Source organism: Grus americana, chromosome 1 (genome assembly GCF_028858705.1).
Source record: "Grus americana isolate bGruAme1 chromosome 1, bGruAme1.mat, whole genome shotgun sequence".
In the NCBI taxonomy this organism is placed as follows: domain Eukaryota; kingdom Metazoa; phylum Chordata; class Aves; order Gruiformes; family Gruidae; genus Grus; species Grus americana.
In genome coordinates, this window is record NC_072852.1 from 195,631,141 (window position 1) to 195,653,374 (window position 22,234).

The following is a 22,234-nucleotide window of genomic DNA, read 5'->3' on the forward strand; positions in this document are numbered from 1 at the left end:
AGACGTGAGAAAGGAGGCAGAAAGGAGAGGGATAGAGAAGGTATAACAGTTTTTTGAGGCTGCTTCCACTCTTCCAGGGTATGTTCTTTGCCCTCTTTAAGTGATTCATTCTGATAACTTATAGTATTTGTAATCTTCCTTGAGCACCGTTTCTCATTGGGAAGTTAGTAAGTTAATGAAGTTGCTGAATATGTGGACAATTCCCCAAATGAATGAGAAACACTCCATTGTCTACCACTGTGTTGTCAGGGATGAGATGGATGCTGCTCCGTGACAACCATATACACTTGGCTGTATTCAGCGAAAGGGCAAAACTGTCCTGTCAAACTATGCAAGTTCCTTTTTGAAGCTGTAAGCTAATGGCTATTTCCTCCAGCAGTTCCTGTAATTGCTTGTATCCAGTGTAGACATCACGGTACATCCTGTGTGGTTACCAGATAGTGATGTGTGCCACATCCCCTATTTCTTCGGATATCAGCATCTCATAAATTCACATTATTTTCCTGTTTTGTGGAGATACTACTGTGCTAGGATTTCTAATATCAGGCACTGTGTTCGTGTTAAGGTGTCTTCTACATACTCAGAAGCAGATGGTTTAGCCTGTGTTGCAGATATGGATAGAGTCCTGTATAAAAGATCAGAGTACAGGTCAGAGTGATGTTTGTATATTGTATATTTTCAGAAAACATACAGATAAGGGAATAGTAGCTCTGTCCCAGCACTATACCTGGCTCAAGGAATCTTTCCAACTTAACATGTGGCATTGAGGGCTATCTAAAGGAGTCCTGGATGTGAGGGAGCATATCTTGTTGAATCTTCTGTGCTGGTTAAAATAGGAAGGAAGGGAATCTTAGGTATTTTGCATCACCTTAGGCCTGGTTGGATTCTGCCAGGTGTAGAAGTCTAGTAGTGGTGTCAGCATCAGAAGCTTACCTGCCTCTAGACTGAGTGAGGGAGGCTGAATACTAATACCTTTAGAGGAGAGTGTGAAGGTGGACAGCAGCATTTTGGGTTTATTAACTCTTACCTTGATGATTGACTTGAGTGTACAATCTTATAAGTGGTCTGGAGATTTTGGAGAAGGACTGAATATTTGATGCAATATTTCCAGAAAGTTGAAGAGATAAGTGGATGTTGCACTGCATGTTGTGCTCCCAGCAAAGCAGACATCTCAACAGGTCAGTGATTTCAGAAATAATGCAGTTCTGGAAGAACATTTCTAGAACTCCTTTTTGCTGTTGAACACAGTTCCCATCTGTCTGAAACTCTGCACTGAGAGCTTCACAGAGGCACTTAAAGAAGTTATGTGCTTATACATAAGGAAAAAGATGCTAAAGGAATCATGTCATAATAGTAAGTAATTTCCATTACCATGAAATGGTTACTTTCTGTATGCATTTTCACTGTAAAAAAAAATGTTCATGGCTTACTGATCATTGGAAGGGAAGTCCATACTAATGTACCTTCATCAGTTTTGCCCGCTTCATGAGCTGAATAGTGTGGGTACACACTTTTGCTATGGAAATATGTTTTCTTGGATACTGTACTGTATATCTGTTAATTCCTCAAAAAGCATACAGATTTTAATGTTATCCATTCTATTCACACTGTGTAAGTACTGACCCTGATTTAAGAATGTATCAGCTCTAGAAACAATGGAATTGTCTGCAGGGCTCGCATGTCAACAAAAATCGTCTGGTTCGCACATGAAGCCTGGCAAGGAAATTACTGCAGAGGCACCGGTGCCATCCCTGCTCCCTGCCTGCCTGTCCCAGACCACTTCTTTCAGTCAGCCAAGGTTACCTTGTCGGGCTGCTACTTCTCCTCAGTTACCACTTACACATCTAGAGTAGCCAGCTACTCATCCATGCTGAAAGGACAAATGGCCTTCTGAAACCCTATTCTCTAGATAATGCTCACTAATAGAAGAGACCCAGCAATATATGCAGATTACTTGACACAATCTGAGCAAATCCAGCTGGAAAGGTAAAACAAAGCACATTCCATGCATTGTTACTATTTGCAGCCATATAAGTCTCATTTCTTTGAATGGAGTCTTTCTCTCCCAGAAATTATTTTAAAGAAATATTTGAAGTATCTCCTGAAGATTTCAAATAACACACCGGAGGAAAAAATTGGTTATTAGTCTTCATCTAATAAGCAACTCAGAATTGTGTTCATCTGGGCTGTGTACAGGCTGGCACTGCAGCCTCAGGAAAAGGGCAAATACGGCCAGTGTTTTTTTCTGAATGCACTGCAAACAGCCTACCCACTGTATGGCTGGAAGTATTTGCAAGCAACAGTGACAGTCTAAATCACCAGCAGGTCCATCATAAGTACATGTGCCCAGGTGCCCTGTCTCTGCAGACATTTTGTTCTCATTTTGAGCTGAAAATGTAACATTTTTGTTGAGAAAGGCTTTCAGATCTTGTTAAAAATAGCCTAATAGTATCTTTGGATTTGACCGACACGCTAGTTTTTATTGTGCCATTTTCACTGTAATATACTCTTAATTTTGACCCAAAGAAACAATGATCTCATTCTTTGGGAGGGAGGACAGAGTGACAAAATCAGGAGGTCCAGTGACGACACTGAATCTTTTCATTCTCAAAGGAGCTATGAAATCATCTGCCTTCCAGCCAAAACCACTGGGGAGTAAGCAGGGTCCTTCACAGAAAGCAAAATTTGCAAGAGAAGGTTGTAGCATGGAACAGCAACCTTCTTGCCCCAGTGGAGCTGTGCTACTCCACCTCCTGTGTCTCCTGCATCTCCTGGAATTAATGCAAGTTCCTTTTCTCACCTCTGTCAGCAACCACAGCGCTCAAGTGGGCAGAGACTTTCTAAGGTCTGGTTCTCTATATACTTCCTCAAAAATTCTGCTGGAGGACTCTCACAAAGGTGTTTCACAAAGTTATTTTGGGAGCTGTGGAGAATGAGATCACCACCCTGCATCTCTCTCTTGATCGGGCTTCACTGCCAACCAGGTGGTCTGTACTTCTTGGGATTCTCCATCCTTGTTCATCTTTGCTAAAAGTCTTCAGTTGTGAGATACACAGGGGATGATCTGAACTGAGAGATCATAGAATCATAGAATGGTTTGGGTTGGAAGGGACCTTAAAGATCATCTAGTTCCAACTCCCCTGCCATGGGCAGGGACACCCTCTACTAGACCAGCTTGCCCAAAGCCCCATCCAACCTGGCCTTGAACACTTCCAGGGAGGGGGCATCCACAACGTCTCTGGGCAACTTGTTCTAGTGCCTCACCACTCTCACAGTAAAGAATTTCTTTCTAACATCTAATCTAAATCTACCCTCCTTCAGCTTAAAGCCATTACCCCTCGTCCTATCACTCCATGCCCTTGTAAATAGTCCCTCTCTAGTTTCCCTGCAGGCCCCTTCAGGTACTGGAAGGCTGCTCTAAGGTCTCCCCAGAGCCTTCTCTCCTCCAGGCTGAACAACCCCAACTCTTTCAGCCTGTCTTCATAGGAGAGGTGCTCCAGCCCTCTGATCAGCTTCATGGCCCTCCTTTGGACTCGTTCCAACAGCTCAATGTCTGTCTTGTACTGGGGACCCCAGAGCTGGATGCAGTACTCCAGGTGGGGTCTTACAAGAGTAGAGGGGGAGAATCACCTCCCTCGACCTGCTGGTCACGCCTCTTTTGATGCAGCCCAGGACACAGTTGGCTTTCTGGGCTGCAAGCATGCATTGCTGGTTCATGTTGAGCTTCTCATCAACCAACACCCCCAAGTCCTTCTCCTCAGGGCTGCTCTCAATCTGTTCTCCACCCAGCCTGTAGTTGTGCTTGGGATTGCCCCAACCCAGATGCAGGACCTTGCACTTGGCCTTGTTGAACTTCATGCAGTTCACACTGGCCCACCTCTCCAGCCTGTCAAGGTCCCTCTGGATGGCATCCCTTCCCTCCGGCGTGTCAACCACACCACACAGCTTGGTGTCGTCGGCAAACTTGCTGAGGGTGCACTCGATCCCACTGTCCATGTCGCTGACAAAGATGTTAAACAGTGCCGGTCCTAGTACCGACCCCTGAGGAATGCTACACATCACTGGTCTCCACTTTGACATCGAGCCATCGACTGCAACTCTTTGAGTGTGAAAATAATCTAGGATAATTTTAAATAAATAAAACTCTGTTTTCATCATTCAGTTAGAACTTTTCTGTTCCTACTCAGCAATGTTGTTTAGAAGAACAGTTCTGTCTTTGGAGAGGCCTTTCTCCATTATCTCTAAAGAAAATGGAAAACAAAAGGATGTTTTAAAAAAAGGTTGAGAATATATAGCTGATGTTTCCATTGAAGTTCAGCTTGCCTTGCATGGGAAAGAAGTTGAACCAAAAGGCTCCTTACAAACGTTTCTACCAGTTTTTGAGTAAGCAGCTACAAAGCTATTGTAATAATTGAAGTATTTGAAAACACATATCTAATAGAAATCATAGTCTTACTCTTGCTTTGCAATACGACATCCAATCTGTGTGGCTTTTCCCAAAGTATACTCTAGTTTGCAAAACACCAAAATTACTAAATAGGGGTTTTGAAACTTCCTGTGCAGCTACATACTTTTTTTTTTTTTTTCCCGGAGCAGTCATATCAGGCTGTTATGACCCGAATATTCTGTGGGCAAAGCCTTTGTGTGTGAAGTCAAAGGTGGCTCGTTTTATCCAAGTGATCTCAGTGACTGCACCTGTCATGTGGAGTGTAATTTAAAACAGATTTGGACTTTAATAAGTTTTGCAGAAGAAGGCATGTTTGTAAAGTATCAGAGGGGATGTGGCACAGCATGAACAAGAGAAGAAACTTATATTGCTTCTGTAAAAAATGCTACCGCCTGCAACTGATAAGTAAATTCTTTTTATTTCTGTCATCAAGGGCCACGGAAGAAACCCACTGGAACATGGAAACCTGTACAGGCCTTAGCATATAACTAGCAGAGATGAAGGAAAACCTTTACAGGAATATGTCATGTAATCAAACCTCCTCAACGCTCACCTTTTACTAAATTGTTGGCTCTAAACAACAGCTGGGAATAAACGCCTTCCTTTTCCTTCCTTTCAGGTCTGGTTTTCATGGAACGAACTTTAAAGAACTTCAGCACGTGCAAAGCTATCAGCTCCTGCAAACTAGGCCACATAAACACTTGTGCTTTTTACAATTTTCCTCTGCTCCATATTCTTTGTAAAGGCTTAAACTTTAAGTCACAAACAAGGGAAAAAAAAGACTTTCATTGAGATGGAAACATTAATGTTTTCACATGATTTCAGATAGCAGAACTGCTGTCTTCATGTGTCCATTGGCACTTCTTCACAAATGAGGCAGTTTTAGAATTAAGATCATTACGTAGAAGGATCTTTGACTGCCATAAAGCACCCTGCTTTGCCAAATGATTGATAAGTGCAGTAGAAGATTTGGAATTTGTTTGCCTTCTCACCAGCAATATCTTAAAAGAAGCACCAGCTCGAGGAGGAGAAATGTTAGGAGGCAACAGTCACAACCAAACAGCAGCAACTGGCTTGGTCATTGGATCCGGAATAGAAATTACTGGATTCCGGATTAACTAAGGGAATCAGATGAATACTAATACAAATATTCTGTCAGCAGATGTGTAAAAATGTGTATGATTTGTAGGGCCTGTTCCTTAGCTGTGAGGGGTTCAGGTAACTTAGGAAGTCTTTGAGGAAAGATCAGTGTTTTCTTGGATGGAAGAATCATTGGAGGACAAGGGTAGAAAGTGTGAATGACACTCAGAAGACCTGGTATGAACTTGTTGAATGACAAATTTGCCTTGCTGCATATTCAGATGCTTATTCGGAGAAGGTTTGCATCTTGTGAGGCTGAACAACTCTCAGCTTAATGTATCTTAACATGTGCTGCCAGCTCCCTAAAGAGGAGCCTATTATATCCTATATAGAACCTATATATTACTTCCATGGGATTTAATGACACTGTGCATGAAAGCATATTGAAAGAATAAGCCAGTGAGGAAAAAAAAATGCAATTTTTGTTTCATATTGTCCAATATGACACAAATGTCAACATGACACTGAGACCAGTCATCAATGTGTAGCACTCTGAACCGAGACTTAGTGTGAAGCGTGTCGCTGCACTCCATCCACTATGATAACTCCTTCTCGCAGATCAGCACCCATGGCCTCTGCTAGGGGATCTGCTCATTTGAGACTAACTTTGGTTGTAACAGTGTCTTATAAACGTTTTAGAATACCACCCCACTTAAAGAAGGAAGAACGAGCACAAAGATCCCTGGAAGTGTTCAAGGCCAGGCTGAATGGTGCTTTGGGCAACCTGGTCTAGTGGAGGGTGTCCCTGCCCATGGCAGGGGGGGTTGTAACTAGATGATCTTTGAGGTCCCTTCCAATCCAAACCATTCTATGACTTGTCCGAGGATCATCAAACAGTAAGTCTGTGGCAAAGCCAGTCTCCTGCAGCCTTTTCTGTGGCTTAATTCCTAGAGACGACCCATGCAAAGTGACCATGTGAGTGCATCTTCACAGATTTTGTTATGACTCTTCTACTGATACAATTAAAATTATTCAATCCACCTAATATGGATGCAAGCAAGTAGAGAGTTGAGCCATCCAGTATAAAAGTGTCCGCAGTGAGCTAGTACTGGTATAATTATATTGGTTTCTTTTTAGTCACATTCATATGTAAAGAAAGAGGAAGCTAGTTTATTGAACTTAGGCCTGGCTGCACTGGAAATTGGTACAATTATGACTTTAAGATGTGCGTTTGGGGGTTATTTTTAATTCTTGGTATTTGTACAGCTTCCCATTTGCATAGGCCTAAAGTTAGTAGACTAGTATTCTATAAGCTTCTCTCTTAGTAAGAGCTAAGCAAGCAGTGTTGGGCTAAATGGAAAGGTACATGGTATTATCATTCTTGGATTTAGAGGCTGGTTTTGCTTGGGACCTTAATCATGACTTCCTAGGATTCACTTTTCGTTGTAATTAATTCCTGCGACTGAATGCTATTAGTCATGGTCCTACCAAAGAAAAGATAGAGACTTTATCAATGGTCGTATTTTGTCAGGTGATTATTCTTTATATTTTATTATTGGTCATGAATGTTCACGTGTAAATAATTGATTTTGACAATCTACTTAATATCATGTTCTCTTAAAATCTTCTCCTATCCATGAAGTTTCAGAAGGGTTTGTGGTCTGGCACATGAGTTTGTCCTATTTTCACGTTTAGGTGGCCTACAAAACACCAAGGATTGTACGGACCATCTCTTAATGTTACCTGCTGCTCATGGCCAGCAGTAACAAGAGTTACAAGGTAAGAACAGTTTCTAATATGTACACCAGTATATAGCTCTCTTCATTTGAGTTTCTGTTACTTCAGTAAGTGCATTGATAACACCTTTCAGGGAAGGTCCGTGGTTTTGGATTTATCACAACATTGTTTGCACCAGTAAAGAGGATGTCAACAGCAAAGCAGATGTAAAGGGGTGTTCCTTCTGTTTGATAGTCCCCTATATAGAGATGGTTTGCACAGTGCAAGTGACTATAAAGAAGCAGGGAGAGGAGGAGCAATAACGGGCAGGTGAGATGTGGCCCAGATTACCAACTTTCTGCAGCTCAGCCTGCCTCTGCACTGGGATCCTGGGCTGGTGCTCAGGGCATCGTTCCAGAAGTGCTGAAAACTAGGGGGCTGCCTGGTCACCCCAGCCTGCTCCTTGTCACCCAGGGGATTAATGAAGAGACCCAAGACCTTTCAATACTTGTTCTGGCAGGTAATTTACCCATTTTTGAAAAAAACCCCACACCCCAAAACCCAAACACCCCGAACTACCACATGACAGTGTGTGCAGGCAGAACCGCGTACATTGCGGCAGCAGCGGAAGGCAGCGCTCGTGTGCCAGCCAGCATCATGCGACGGCTGAAGCCGGGCAAGAGGAGCCGTTAAACGCGGGCTCGCCTCTCCGAGCCCCGCGCCTCAGTTTCCGCATCTGTGAAATGGGGCGGCGCGGCCCGCCGGGGAGGTGTCGCACGGGGCGGGGGGGCGCAGCGGCACTGCAGGGCCATCGCTGGAGCGCCCGCGCCGCCGGCGCCCTTCTCCCCCCGGGGCGGCGGGGGCCGGTCGTGGGGAGGGCCCCCGGGGCGGCGGGGGGCGGCCCCGGGAAGCAGGGGGGCCGCAGCAAGGGCGGGCGGGGCAGCGGCGGCCCGCGCTCCTCGCAAGCAGCAGCGCGGCACTGAGCCGCCGCCTCAGAACTCTACATCCCGCCGCCGCCCGGCTCCCTCCACTCACTTTTATATTTGCGCGCCCTTTCAATCCTCAGTGACGTGTCCCGCGCCGCGCCCAATCGGCGGAGCTCTCTGGTCAGGACAATGGAAGGGCCTCGGCCAATCGATGCGGCGGCTGGCTTGGCGGCAGCCAATGGGTACGGGGCTGTGTTGAGAGTAATGTTACCAGCGTTGAGAGTGTGAGGAGGCTGCGTATCGATCCCGCTCTTACAGCCATTGCGGTGCACCGGGCTACACAGGGACCTAGGCAGCGCTGGGGCCGGGCGGGCGGCCGGGGTAGCGTCTCTGGGGCTCGGGGCCGAGCGAGGGCTGCGTGCTGACTCTGACACGGGTGAGTACGCGCCGGGGGCCGCCAGGCCGGCCGGGCGCGCTCGCCCGTTTGCTCGCAGCCGGGCGGCGAGCCGGCGCTACCCGCCGTGCCGCTGCCGCTGCCTGGCCGCGGAGCGCGGGGCAGCGCCGGCTCAGGCGCCGGTACACAAAGGCGAGCCGCGCTGCGCCCGGGAGACCCTTTCCCGGGCGGCGAGCCCCCCGGCCGGGGCGGGGCGGGGGCGCCGGGGGCACGGGCGGCGGGCGACTTCGGGAGCGGGGCGGTGGGAGGGAGAGGAGGGAGACGGGCGAAGGAAGCCGCCCGGGCACGGGGCGAGCGGTCGGGGGTCGCCCGCCACGGGGGGCGCGGGCCGCGCCGTGCCCCGCTGTAAGCCGCTTACGGTGCCTCGCCGAAGCCATCGCTGCGGCGGCGGGGCGGCCGGCAGGCACAGGCGCGGCGAGACGGTGAAGGCTTCGGGCGGGCCGCGCCGCGCTGCCGGCCGCCGCCGGGGCCGCGAGGAGCGCGGGGGCAGCGGGGCGCGGGTCGGGGAGCCGCTGGCCCCACGGCCGCCTGGCTGTAACATGGCTGACGGGAGCCGCGAGCGAGAAAACAAGGCGAGCGGCGGCGGAGCAGAGAGGCGCTCGGGCGGGCGGGGGCGCAGTTCGGGGGAACTTTTTTTTCCAGCCGCCGCTGCTCGCCCGGGCGCGGGGCCCGCGGCCGAGGGGCTGTACAACTCGGCGGGGCGCGGGAGCGAGCGGGGGTCCCCGCCGGGGCTCTGCTCGTTCCGCCGGGGCTCAGGCAGGCGCTGGAAGCGCGCCGGCCCCCCCTCCCCCCCGCTCCCACCCACCTCCCCCCGTCTCCCTCCCGCCCGCCCGCCCTCCTCCGGCTGCAATGGCTGAGCGTGTGCGCCAGGGTAGCGGGCGCGCTCACACAAAGGGAAGGGAAGGGAGGAAGGAGCCATGTTCTCTGCGCGGCGGCGGGCGCGGGCGACGCCAGCAGCGGCCATTCCGCGCCGCCCAGCTGCTGCCGCCGCCGCGCCCCCGTGGCCTGGGGGTCGCCGCCCGGCCCCGCCGCGACCCGTCGGCGGGGGTCCCGCGGCCTGGCCTTCCCGCCCCGCCCGCCGGGCCGCGGGGGGTGTGGTGGCGAGGCGGGGGGGGGGGGGATGGGGGGGTGGCTCGCTCTCCTCAGCGCACAAAATGGAAGGAGACTCGGCGGCGGGTGACCTCCTCCGCCAGGAGCCTGCGCCATGGCGGCCGCTCCCGTCGCCGCCACCGCCGCTGCGGCGGCGCAGGCCGCGCGGGCGGGCAGGCCGCGCCTCGCCGGCCAGGCCTCATGGCGGCGGGAAGCTGGGGGGAGGTCTGGGGACGGCGCGCCCCGCCGCGAGGGGACGGGGGCGGCGGCCGGGTGGGCGCTTTGTCCCGGAGCTCCGAGCGGCGGCCGGGACCGGGGGTCGCCGCCTGCGGGCAGCCGCAGCCCCAGCGGCCGGCTCCCGGGCATGTGCTTGCTGCTCGCTGGCTGCGAGCCCTCGCGTGAATGCAAAATAAAACTTCCACAGCTTTTCCCTAATAACGGGACTATTATTTTTTTTTTCTCCTCCCCCTACCCCCAGCAGGTCTCTTAAGGGACTTCTGAAGTTTTCCTCTGCCCTCCTCATAGGGGAAACGTCCAAAATGGCGGGAAGGAGGCTTTTAAACGCCAGCTCACAGTCGCAGCACTTGGGTCGCGGTGCCTAATCCTTCCCACGGTCACTCTGCACCTCAGAAACATCCCTGCCCTGTCCCCTCGGCCCTCACCACCTCCCCGCCACAGCGAGCGGGAAGTGCCCCAGCCACTAGCCGAGCCCCGGGTGCCGCCTGGCTCTGGAAGCGTCTCCATGGCAGGCAGGAGCGGCTCCTGGTTCTTCAGCCCTCTTGTTTACTTGATAGAAACTTCAAACCGGACGTGTTTAGTCACAGAGCAGAAATCTGTTTCTGTCTATCCGCCAAACCGATAGGAAATACTGCTTCTGTGGCAATACAGGCAGGCCATACACGCGCCTTTTTTTTTTTTTTACATTTTTTTTCTTCTTTAAATTCCTGCTGCAGAACAAAGTTTGTCAGGGTGCAAGTGGCTTTTTCCAGGGAGCTATGAAGAAATACTCTGAATGTCTGACTTGGGTGTGAAAGTTCCAGGAAGGTATTTTTCATTCCCTCTCAGTCACTGAAAGAGTCAGATAGTCCTTGTGCTGAGCACAGCTTTGCTAGTCATATGTAAATGTCATACTTTTAGCGTCCCTGGCTTGGTTATAACATGTTTAACCGAGCGCAGTGTTTCATTCCTGTGTTTCTAGGTATACATATGCAGAGAGAGTAGGTTTTTTTAAAGGAGAGTGAGAATATATGGAATATAAAAATAATAATAAAATATTTTTTTGCAAATGAGTTCCCAAAGCCTACAGGGGAGGAGGATAGAAATATGAGCTTTAGGAAGAAAAAAATCAGTAACCCATGCAGCCAGCTGAGATAGGGTATTGGGGGTACTTTTTCCCTTTTTCTTTCAATATAATTTATTCCAAGCATAGGATTGATACACTAGCAGTAGTCAAGGAGTGCAATCTCCATTGCAGTGATGCTGGTTCTTGCTTTCAGATAGCTTGGCGGGGACATTAATGTTTGCAGGAGACCAGAACTGCATGTTTTGAAGGCCCTTTGAGATTTCAGATTGCTTGTGTCCAGGTCACCTCAAACAGCAATGGCAGAAATCTTCAGTAAATTTTCCAGAAGAGAAACTTGTTTCTGTTGTATTATTTTGGAATACTTCTCTGATGGATCTTGCTTGGCATCATCCTTCGTCGGGGCTTACTTTCCGCGTTGGTTTGTAAAAAGTAAAAGTTTTAAAGGTATCTTTTTTTTTTTGCTTTGTTACAGAAAATCATCAAAAATGGGCAAAGGCGATCCTAAGAAGCCAAGAGGTAAAATGTCTTCATATGCCTTCTTTGTGCAAACCTGCCGGGAGGAGCACAAGAAGAAACATCCAGATGCTTCAGTGAACTTTTCAGAGTTCTCAAAAAAATGCTCAGAACGATGGAAGGTAGGAATAACTGCTTAAAAAAAACTACAACAAAACCATAGATGACTGCTTTGTGCAAAATACTATTCACAATTATAAATTATTTCTTCAAAACTTCAGGTTTTAGATAAGCATGAAGTGCAGTTGTAAGATCAGTGGTAACTATCTGTTGTTCTTGCCTTATCTTTAGCTCCCTCAACTGAAATTTTGGAATGGACTTGGATATGCTTTTGAATCTTAAAATACCGTTTTGATCCTTGTGGTGGGTCCCTTCCAACTTGAGATATTCTGTGATTCTAATTGCCTTCCAGACTATGTCTTCCAAGGAGAAAGGGAAGTTTGAAGATATGGCAAAGGCTGACAAGCTTCGTTATGAAAAAGAAATGAAAAACTATGTACCACCTAAGGGGGAAACAAAAAAGAAGTTCAAGGATCCAAATGCACCTAAGAGGCCTCCGTAAGTAGATTTCTAGTTAGTTTATCTTGTTTGGGACTGTCACGCTGGAGCATTATCTATAAAATGATCAGTTTATCCAGATCGAGGAGCTTCAGAAATACAAGACTATATGATTTTCCTGACCAGTGACGTAAAGATAGGTTGAAATTTTAGTTATGAATTACAGGTTTGTGGTTTCAGGTTGGCCCTCTTTATCTAAGTTGGAATAACGTCAGCCTTTAAAAGTGGATGCAAAAATTGGCGACGTGAAGTTCTGACTCATGTTTCCAATTTCTGTTAAGAGGGTAATTCTACTGTAAAATGGCAGTAAAATATTTCAGGCCCTGCTCTCTCCACCTGTTGGCCTGAGCAGAATTTTTGATTGGCAGTCCCTTTAAAATTAAGAGGCTTTTGCACAGAACAAGTTAGAGGGATGATCTTGCCTCAAAAAAACAGCTTGGAAAATTAAAACTTCAGCCTCTACATAAAAACAACTGACTGCAGGTTCACCTGGTACTAGACACTAGTACTTTGTAGCAATACGTTTTTGTGTGTGTTTTAAAGGGAGCTAATGCTGAGAGGAACAGGGAAGTTCCTGTACACGTGAACGTTCATATTTGGGCTGATGCCGTCATCTGGAAATTCTAAGTTTCATAACAAATATTGCAGCTTCTCTGCCTGTAACAGTTCTGACAGAACACTTGCTCCCTTGGTATCATTTACTCATTCTCATTTTTTAAGATTTTTCTCTGCATATGGTATATACAATTTACCCTTCTGGGGGTCCTGCCAAAAATTGGACCAGATGTGCGGCATTACTTAAGAGACAAGGATGCGTTAAGTTTTCAAAGAAGTTTATTCAGTGCTAATACCTTCCGTTGTAATTAGTGTTTGTCTCACTTTTAGGTGCTTTTCCAAAATGCTCTTAAGAAACAGTAACAAAGGTCACAAAAGTTTCTGTTACAGTAAAGTCTAAAATTAAAATAATCTTTTTTTTTATTTTTTCCCCCCTCCCCTCTGTAGTTCGGCTTTTTTCTTGTTTTGCTCTGAGTTTCGTCCAAAAATAAAAGGAGAACATCCTGGTCTGTCCATTGGGGATGTCGCAAAGAAACTGGGAGAGATGTGGAACAACACCGCTGCAGATGATAAACAGCCTTATGAAAAAAAGGCTGCTAAACTGAAGGAGAAGTATGAAAAGGTAACATTGACATTTATGGAGACGTTTTGGGGAGGTCAATCCTCAATTTAGATTTTCCTTCTTGTGTACTCTGATACCTGGTGTGGCAAATTATAATATGCTAATGACAAATTGTCATATTTGTTGGCAAATATCACGTAAGGGAGCAGAGAGTTTATTACTGTAACACTAAATTGCAGTCCTTTGTGTTGAACTACTTGCATTCATCTGTAATTCAGGACCATTGATGATGGTTTAATAGATACCGTGGCGTCTGTATGGTTATTAAAGCAATAGGTCACAGCAGTATCTGAGTTAAGTTGGTAGTATTAAGTCATGCCAGTAAAGAATGAATCGATTCTCCCTAATTTTGGAGGTATTGATGAGCATCCCTGAACATTAGGATAATTGATAAACATAGATACTTTTTTAATTTATTCTTAAGATAATGTCAGAACACTAATAGATGCTAGTTTTAGGCATGTGTTTTTCCTGTATCTATTTTGTGTCCATCTCCTTTCTAGTAATTAACATAGTTAATAATACATACGAAGCAGCATGTCATACAATTTCTTGAATTATTAAAGCTAAATGCCGTCATCATAATGGGAGCTCTAGAAATGTGTTGCACACACAGGGTAGTGCTACGTGTGGTTTTTATATCCAGAGGCAGATTTTCATCCCAATACAAGGAAAGTCAGGGAGGAGGGGGACACGCGTTAGCCTCCCCGATGACGCTTTACAATGGGTCAGCAACCACCTATAACTAATGTATACCACGTATATCCATTTGTGTGCCGTGACCTTCCTCTGGGTATTTCTCCTGCTGGCAAACAAAACCACGTTAAAATTGTAGCATTGTAGTGAGCAACGTGGCCCCTTTGAGTCCCAATTATGTGCTGGAGAGGAACTGCAGGTCTAGAATCTTTCCCATGTTGTCCTTCCTGTGCAACTTAAGCTCTTTAGCATTGTAATTTTTTGTATGTACAGTCAAGACAACGCAGAAGAGACTTTATAAATGGTAGAATTATTAATCTTTATTCCCAGATATTCTAATCTTCACCAGTATTGTTTTTATTTCTTACGCTTACAAATGGGGTTTTAAGGTGCAGTAATCTCAAGTATTTCACTGCTTGGTCTTTGACTCAGTGGATATTGTATCTTCTGAAAATTTCATGCTAAGCTTTAAGGAAGTCAGAGGGAACTGTAAGATTAGTGGTGTAAAGTTTACTGGGTGGGGAATATTTGAAGATTTGGACCATCTGCTTAAAGGTGTTGACGTTTTTCTGTAGCTGATATGCTGAAGTCCTGTAGATCAATTCTGTTATGTACTTGTTTTTATCGTTTTGGCACAAAATCGGGAAGTCTAACCATTTTTCTGGCTTGGTCTTCCAGGTACAGTTCTGACTTCCCTGTAACAGGAACTGAATTTTGTGCATTATAAACCACTAGAATAAATTTATTGCATGCAGAAGGTGGCACTGTCTACCCTTTAATCAAGTTCTTATACCTTTTATTTTGTAAACTTCAGTTAGGCAGAATTCTGTATAATTGCTCTTCGCTGAGGCATGACATTGCAAATACTAGGCCATGTCATTCTAATGTGTTTCGGATGGCTAATTACAATTTTGTGCCTCAAACAAGGAATTTCCTGTGCATTTCTTGAGGCATCATAGAAGGTAGGGCTAGAAGGGGACCTTAAGAGATCTCCCTACTTCATTTCCTTATGGGATAGTGGGCTCAGCTGTGCCTTTACCGTGCAATGCAGTGGCTTTTCCAGCCTGTTCCCAAAAGCCTAACAGTGGAGATTCCTCAACAGCGTGTTCCAGCGCACCAGTATCACTTCTGCATTAGAGGGTTCCCCTTCCTTTGGCATTGGGCATCGGTTCACCTTGTAACTGAAGCTACAGCTTCAGAAGAAGAAGGGGGCAGATACCTGGGCAGCTCTGGTTTCACAAGTACCATTTGGAAGTTGCTTGGAGCTCTTGGCTGGTTAAATCTTTGAGAGATTCTTCCTGCTTTTCTCCTCCAAGGATATTGCTGCATACCGGGCCAAAGGGAAGGTTGATGCAGGCAAAAAAGTAGTTGCCAAGGCTGAGAAGAGCAAGAAGAAGAAGGAGGAGGAGGAAGATGAGGATGAAGACGAAGAGGATGAAGATGACGAAGAGGAGGAAGAGGAGGAGGATGAAGATGATGATGATGATGAATAAGTCTCTTTTAGAGCAATTTCTTTCTTGTCTATAAAGCATTTAACCCCCCCTGTACACAACTCACTCCTTTTAAAGAAAAAACAATTGAAATGTAAGGCTGTGTAAGATTTGTTTTTAAACTGTACAGTGTCTCTTTTTTTGTATAGTTAACACACTACCGAATGTGTCTTTAGATAGCCCTGTCTTAGTGGTATTTCAATGGCCACTAACCTTGCCTGGTACAGTGTGGGGGTTGTAAATTGGCATGGGAGTTTTAAAGCAGGTTCTTGTTGGTGCACAGCACAAATTAGTTATATATGGGGATGTAGTTCATTTTTCATCTTCAGTTGTCTCTGATGCATCATAAAAATAATTGTTGTTCTGTTAACTGAATACCACTCTGTAATTGCAAAAAGGAAGAAAAAAGTTGCAGCTGTTTTGTTGACATTCTGAATGCTTCTAAGTAAATACAATTTTTTTATTAGTATTGTTGTCCTTTTAATAGGTGCCCTTGAAAAATCATACTTTTTTCTCTTTTTTTTTTTTTTTTTTTTTTTGAGGGGAACTCATCTTTTGCTTTATTGAATGCCCGTTTGGGATCACGGGAATATTACAGTTTTCATCTTTCATATAACCAGCTGATAAACAAAGCTTTGATCTGCATACCCTGCATAATCATGATAGGGTAAGAAAAGAAATATATAGGCATATGATGAAAAAATATTCTTCCGTAACTGGAAACAAAACAAAAAAATTCAATCTCAACAAACTGATATTTGTTCAGATTTTTGTGAAATGTAATATTCTATTGAGTTGCATGAGTTTACCAGTCTTGGAGAGTTGAGAAGTATAGAGTTCAATTTTACAGAAATTAAATACTTCGGGGGGGGTGGGGAGGGAGGGGATGTTAAATTTTGTCCTAGAAGGACCCATAGGAAGAGTATGTCCATCTGGTGTAGAGAAATTTACACGTGTGACTCCGTTACCATGTAATGGAAGTTGTATTTGTAAATCTCTGAACACTTGTGAGGGATGAGCGTACCTAAAATGTGTAAAGTTAAAAGCATGAAATTACGATATTATTTTTTGGTGACAGGTCTGGTGATGGCCACGGGCTTTATACCATGAAACTCTCCTGGTAGCAAATGGCCCACGAGAAATGATTTTTCTTTCTAAGATTTCTATAAATGGTACCATTATTATTTGTTAAATCTATGTAAATTCATATTTGTATTCTTGAAATTCTAGTTTTAGCCCTTTAAACAAAGTTGTATATTGTCTCAAATTGAAAATGAGATAAGATGTATTTTTCCTGTTAGGTTTTATACCGCACTCTTGATGTTTGCCCATTTTTAAGTTAAATATAGCTGTATGGAAAAGTACATTTTATTAAATTTTGCATTAAAAAGTGAAATGTTTATGGTATACCAACAACGTCTAATTTGGTCAAATATAGTTCTCTTCCAAAACCAAAGCTGAGGGGTTTTTTGCATATTTAGTAAAACTTCAAGTGCTGGCAACTGTAACTATTTTCACATATACCTGCTTACCAGTTTGGGGGACAATTTGGCAATTTTGTGGTTACAAAATTATGGTTCTCTTAAGTGCCAGTGTTTAAAAAAAAAAAAAAAAAAAAGCATTCTTGTAATTTTACACGCTTTTGTGATGGAGTATTGTTTTGTTATACAATTTTGACTTTCAGATTCTTATTTCAATTTGCATTTATGTATAACTTCAGGAGAAATATTGAACATCTGAATCCTGGATGATACTAATAAACTAATAATTGCAGAGGTTTTAAATACTTAGTTAAATGGCTCAATTAATATCCTAAAGGTTGGGAGGTTTTTTTTATTGTGCGTGTGTTGATGTTTTGAGATATGTACATCCCTGCTTTCTGTTTCAAACAGAAGAACGATGCTGTTCACAAGGTCTCGATATAGAAAGCTTAGGACAGATATTTTTTTTTCTTTCTTCTTCTTAAACTGGATATTACCCATTCAAATGCTCATAACTGATTATAAATAAATTTTCTGTGCTGAAGAGCTTTTTTGTTTCCCCAGGTCATCAGAGGAAAGTAGACACATTTCTTGTTCTTGGAACAAACGTACTAAATGAGATCCCTGTAATCTTGTGCCTTTGTTCTCGGTGCTTGATGTTGACAGAAGTAACCTAGAGGATTCAGCTGATCCTAAACGATGAGTAGCCAGCGCTTACGCAGCAGCCGGGCATGGCGTTTGCCTTTATCTCGGGGTTAGCGCATTGATAACAAACAGAGCATGCTCAAGGCTGAAGAGGGTAGGTAATATAATAATTATAAGTGCTATTTTCTGAGCAAAAGCCCCCCCTCCCCCTCTCCCCGGTACTATCCTGCACGGGCTGATGATGGTTGGGAGGTGTACCAAAGCCTCCAGAGCTCTCCAGAACGGCCGTGGTTCTCTTGTGAGCAGCCAGTCTGTGCCTGTAAATCAGCTGAACTTGCACGTGTGTGTTGGACTGAAATCTTCGCTTGTGTCTTCTAGAAAACTCCTTTGAAGCAATGAAACTGCTATCTCTGGAAGGGAATACGAGTTAGGTAGATTAATTCTCCTTTTATAAGAGCTGCTGAGAGTTGCTGATGTCCCCACTGTGGTCCCCTGCGAACTGCAGCAGTTAAATAATCCTCTTGGTTGAAACTCCACCTGATTCTCTGTGCTGATAGGTCAGACTTGACTACTACAAGCTTACTTGATCTGAGGTTAGTTATTGCTGACACTTAAATCTGCCTCCCCTGATCTTTAGAAGTCGGTGCTTACTGAGGGATAACGAGCACTGAAATTGCAACTGTTGAGGCAGTGGTTCCCTACAAGGGAACTGGGCAGCACTGGCATCACTGTCAAAAAGCATTACCTAAGGGCTTTAACCTTCAAATAAACACTTGATGTAGAGGGGAAAAGAAAAGGCTTTTCCTGTTTTAAACAACAACAAAAAAAGTTGCTTTGGAGAGAACTTTAATATTAATAAGCAGTAGTTGTTGTATCTTTTATGCTAAACAAAGCCATACTGATTTTATGGTTCATTGCAGTTGGTCCTGAAAGGACCTGTGTTGTGGCCACCTGCTTTTTAGGTTTGCTCTGTAATTTTAAACTGGTTTAACTAAATGCACAAACGGTGTTCATCCCTTCTGCCGTGCTCTCAATGATCACACCAGCTCTAGCAAGAAGTTGGGACTTAAAATGTTTCTGTCCAGCAGATGGGCCCTTGGAAACCTGAACTAACAGGTATCAAGTGGCTGAAAAGATTTCTGCAGCTTAATTAGGGTGATGCTGGCGCTGCTGACACTCAGCCCCTTTACAGCACCTTTTGTCGGTGTCACAAGCCTAGTGTGAAAGAGAAAAGGCTGAGTAATAGCTGGGTTTACTCAAACCTAGTTTGAGTAACTCCACCAGAAGAGGAGCCGGGCAGGCAGACTTGCAGCAGCAGCATTAGGTTCTCTAGCTGGGTGACAAGCCGAGCTTCAAACAAACCTTCCCTAATTCTCACTAGCCTAAGGGTTAAAGCTGCTAGTTAGAATTACCATTCCCATTCTGCCTTCCCAGCTATGCCTGACAGAAGATTAAAGGAATAAAGCTGAAGTACTGTGTTGGGTTATAATACGTTATTCAATACTGACTCTGTAAGAGAGACATAGCAAAATACAAAGATAGTATTTAATACAAGAGGTGATTAATTTTCACCATTTCCAGGCTGGTCAGCTACAGGCTTTTAGGACACAAGCGTACTGATCGCTTTATTAATAGCAGTAAAATGCCAAGTATTTTCAAATAACATTCCTTCATTATATTCTTTAGCTTACCATCGTGCTGTACTTGACTACAGACTCCAGATCACATCTTTTTGGGGCTGCTTTAGAAGAAAATAACAGTGTGTGACATTTTGCTTTGGCAGGCTGCGATAGACATTATTTTAGCCGCCGAGATACGTTAAGGGACATTTTATAAAGGAACTAGTCGAACACAGTGCCTAAATGTGGGTGTTTATTGATAAACTTTTCCCCAGGCTTTGCTACTGGCTTGCACCCTACACCTGAAAAACACTTTTGAGATGGTATGAATTGAGTCTAGAATAGGCTTACTTTAAGTTAACACCAGCCTTATTCCAGAATAATGTAGATGAGCTGTCGGACTTTCTTCCAATGTTTGAGTAAAAAAATAGGAAAAGTGAATCTCCGAGAGTTCTGTGTAGTTTTGAAGAAGTCATCTTCTATTTTTATTTTGTGTGTATTGTGCCCTGGCTTTTCTTTTGACAGTACTTCAAGCAGAAAAACAAAGATTTTTTTTTTTTTCTTTTCCCCAATGAATTTATTATTAAGAATGAAGGTCAGATTGTTCTTATGGCTGCTTTGTGCTATCAAAAAATACAACGTGGCTTCTGCTTCGAGAGCACCTAATTTTGAAATCCATCTTGCTGAAGTGATTGCTATTAGAGGTGACCTGCAAGAGAGACAAGCCTTCCCTTTTGCTACTTTATGATAGAATAAAAGACTTAGCTATAAATTAGCTTAGTCTACCTCTTTGCTACATCAGAAGCTCAAGCCTTCCCTGCAGCAGCAGTGCTCAAGATCAAGCTAAGCGGTCAGACGGCGGAGCAGTGAGGAGCGAGCAAAACAGGCAAGTGTGGGGTTTTTAGCTAAACCTTTTAAAATCTTGCTTATATTGTTAAAACATGTTTGACTTAAATGACGAGCATTTGGCACAAAGGGAGTTCATCCTGATGCTTCCGGCAGCCTTTCATCTATTAAGGTGACAAAGGCTCAAATCACACATTTCTGACCTCCCAAAAGTTCTTCAATAAAACCAGGAAAGACAGAACCCGACAGCCTGAATGCCTGGAGAGGACCCAGCTCCCCGCACGCCTTAGAGCAGCAAGATGTCACCGTGTAAATGCTCTTTGCAAGACGCTGTTCAAAAAATTAGGCTTATCAAGGGGAAACTGAGGACGTGTGCTGCGATGCTTGGCGAGTGCATTTGTTACCGACCATAAAACCAACATTTTTGAAGCAATGTCTGGGAAGAATTTCCAGCTGAGGTGCAACATCCCTGACACCCCCCTGCTCCTTCCCAAACCGAACCGCAAGCAAGCAATGCGAATAATGCCCTTCTGGGAATAAAGTCTCTCTTGCTGAAGTGCTGGGGTTGACCACACTCTTCCTCAGCCCAGCCCAGGGGGAAAATGCCTGTCCCCTAAACTAACGCTAGCCAGTGGCACTACAGATGATGCAGCTTTGCAGCAGTGCTGGGTACCGATGGCAGCCGGGGGGGACCCGGCAGCCCCCTCCTTTTTGCCGACTCGCTCCTGGTCCGGGGAGACTTTGGACGTGAAAACTGACCGGACAAAGGATGGCGCTTGGAGCGTAAGTAGCAGGTCACTCTGGGGTGAGGGGCTCGTGCCTGGGTTTGAAATGGAGATGCAAAGGGAGTGGGGTGGCAGGCTGCAGATAGGGATCACAGGCACCAGTTCCGTGAAGACTTGGCTACACAGTAAAAGCACCTCTCAAATTTGTGTGGTGATGATTCCTAGAAGAGATAACTTTCTTGCAAAACGTGCATTAGTAAATGATTGAATAACAGTGACTCATGTTTTTTTATCAGACTTGATGGTAGCGGTGCTTACGCTTGTTTTAGATCTGTTGACACACATTTCTACTGACACCTTCCAATAAGGAAGATGTCCTGAACAAGCATTGTATTTGCAAAACCGATACTGGAAAATGCAGGTGAGGATTGATCACAGCCTGAGCCCCTCGGCACAGGAGCAGCTTTAACAGCAGGTTTTGGGGACAGGAGGGTTTGGTTTTGCTATACCAGCCACTGAGGGCAAAGTGGTGGTGGGTTTCTGCTCGTGGGGGCTGACAGGTGCAGCACCCGCCTGGGCATTTTGCAGGACCGACCCCTTGGGTCCTGCCTGGGACTGAGCTCCGGGCTGCCAGTGGGAGGCTGCTGGTGAACCCACCTGCCATAGGGACCCCTCCTTGCACCGGTCCGGCCACAACTGAGCCTCCTTCCAACACCGTTTCCTTTGAGGTGGAAGAAGGAAACGATCTATTTTTGGGGAGCGTTTGTACCAGATGTTCAGTGATGTCGATGCCGTTTCAGGCGCTGCGTGCTCTGCCTCTGTGCAAGCTCCATCTCCCTGCCTAGAGGTCACCCAGCAATGCCCTTGCCCCTTCTTCCTGGCCTGCCTGGCATCCACCGCTGCCAGCCTCGCTCCAGGGGGTGGGAGCGAGTCCTACCCCTGGCTGCTGGGGGCTGGATCCATGCTCCCCAGGTTGGACAGGAGGGTTGTCCTGCTGCCCCGGTGCCCCCAGGCAACTGATGTCATTCCTGCGGTGCCAGGGGTGCTCAGGGACATCCACCAAAGCACCCCTAAAGCCAGGAGCAGCTCCTGCCTTCCACGGACCCACAAAGTGGAGGGAAAAACCCTAATGTTGATGCTGCCATGGGGTGCAGCATCCCCAGGATGTGCTCCTGCCCAGGATTGGTGTCCCTGGTCCACCGCCCTCAATGCTCCTCTGAGTCTCCTGTTCCTACTGACGTGGGTTTTTCTTTCCATCTGAATCATTTAACATGGCTTTGGAGCACAATAGAGCTGTGATTTTTTTTTGAAGCCGCCAGCCTGCAGGAAACAGAAGGTCTCTGAATAAAAGGGAGGCTCTTGTTACAACTTCCCTCTTATTTACTGTTCCCAGTAGCAGAGAAGTAAAAAGACAATGAATGAAATGGAGGATTAATCACGCGTAGCGCTGGAATAGAAACACGGAGACT

General features: G+C 45.6%; 1 protein-coding gene across 2 annotated transcripts; it reads left to right on the forward strand.

The window, feature by feature from the left end:
- Positions 1 to 8,433: 8,433 nt before the first annotated feature.
- On the forward strand, positions 8,434 to 17,233 carry HMGB1 (high mobility group box 1). Of its 2 annotated transcripts, none has more exons than XM_054837663.1 (5): positions 8,434 to 8,605; positions 11,488 to 11,650; positions 11,941 to 12,086; positions 13,089 to 13,263; positions 15,276 to 17,233. In XM_054837663.1, the coding sequence occupies exons 2-5, from the start codon at positions 11,501 to 11,503 to the stop codon at positions 15,450 to 15,452; spliced, it is 648 nt and encodes a 215-aa protein (XP_054693638.1). In that variant the 5' UTR covers positions 8,434 to 8,605; positions 11,488 to 11,500; the 3' UTR covers positions 15,453 to 17,233. The 2 variants fall into 2 exon arrangements, with proteins under 2 accessions (XP_054693638.1, XP_054693628.1); XM_054837653.1 differs by lacking the exon at positions 8,434 to 8,605 and adding an exon at positions 10,678 to 10,756.
- Positions 17,234 to 22,234: the final 5,001 nt, after the last annotated feature.

Excerpts from the sequence above, each read along its gene's own strand:
- HMGB1 (XM_054837653.1), top strand. The coding sequence starts at position 10,725 with ATGTCTGACTTGGGTGTGAAAGTTCCAGGAAG. Across the intron at positions 12,087-13,088 it reads AATGCACCTAAGAGGCCTCC|TTCGGCTTTTTTCTTGTTTT; the intron begins GTAAGTAGATTT and ends TCCCCTCTGTAG. Across the intron at positions 13,264-15,275 it reads TGAAGGAGAAGTATGAAAAG|GATATTGCTGCATACCGGGC; the intron begins GTAACATTGACA and ends TTCTCCTCCAAG.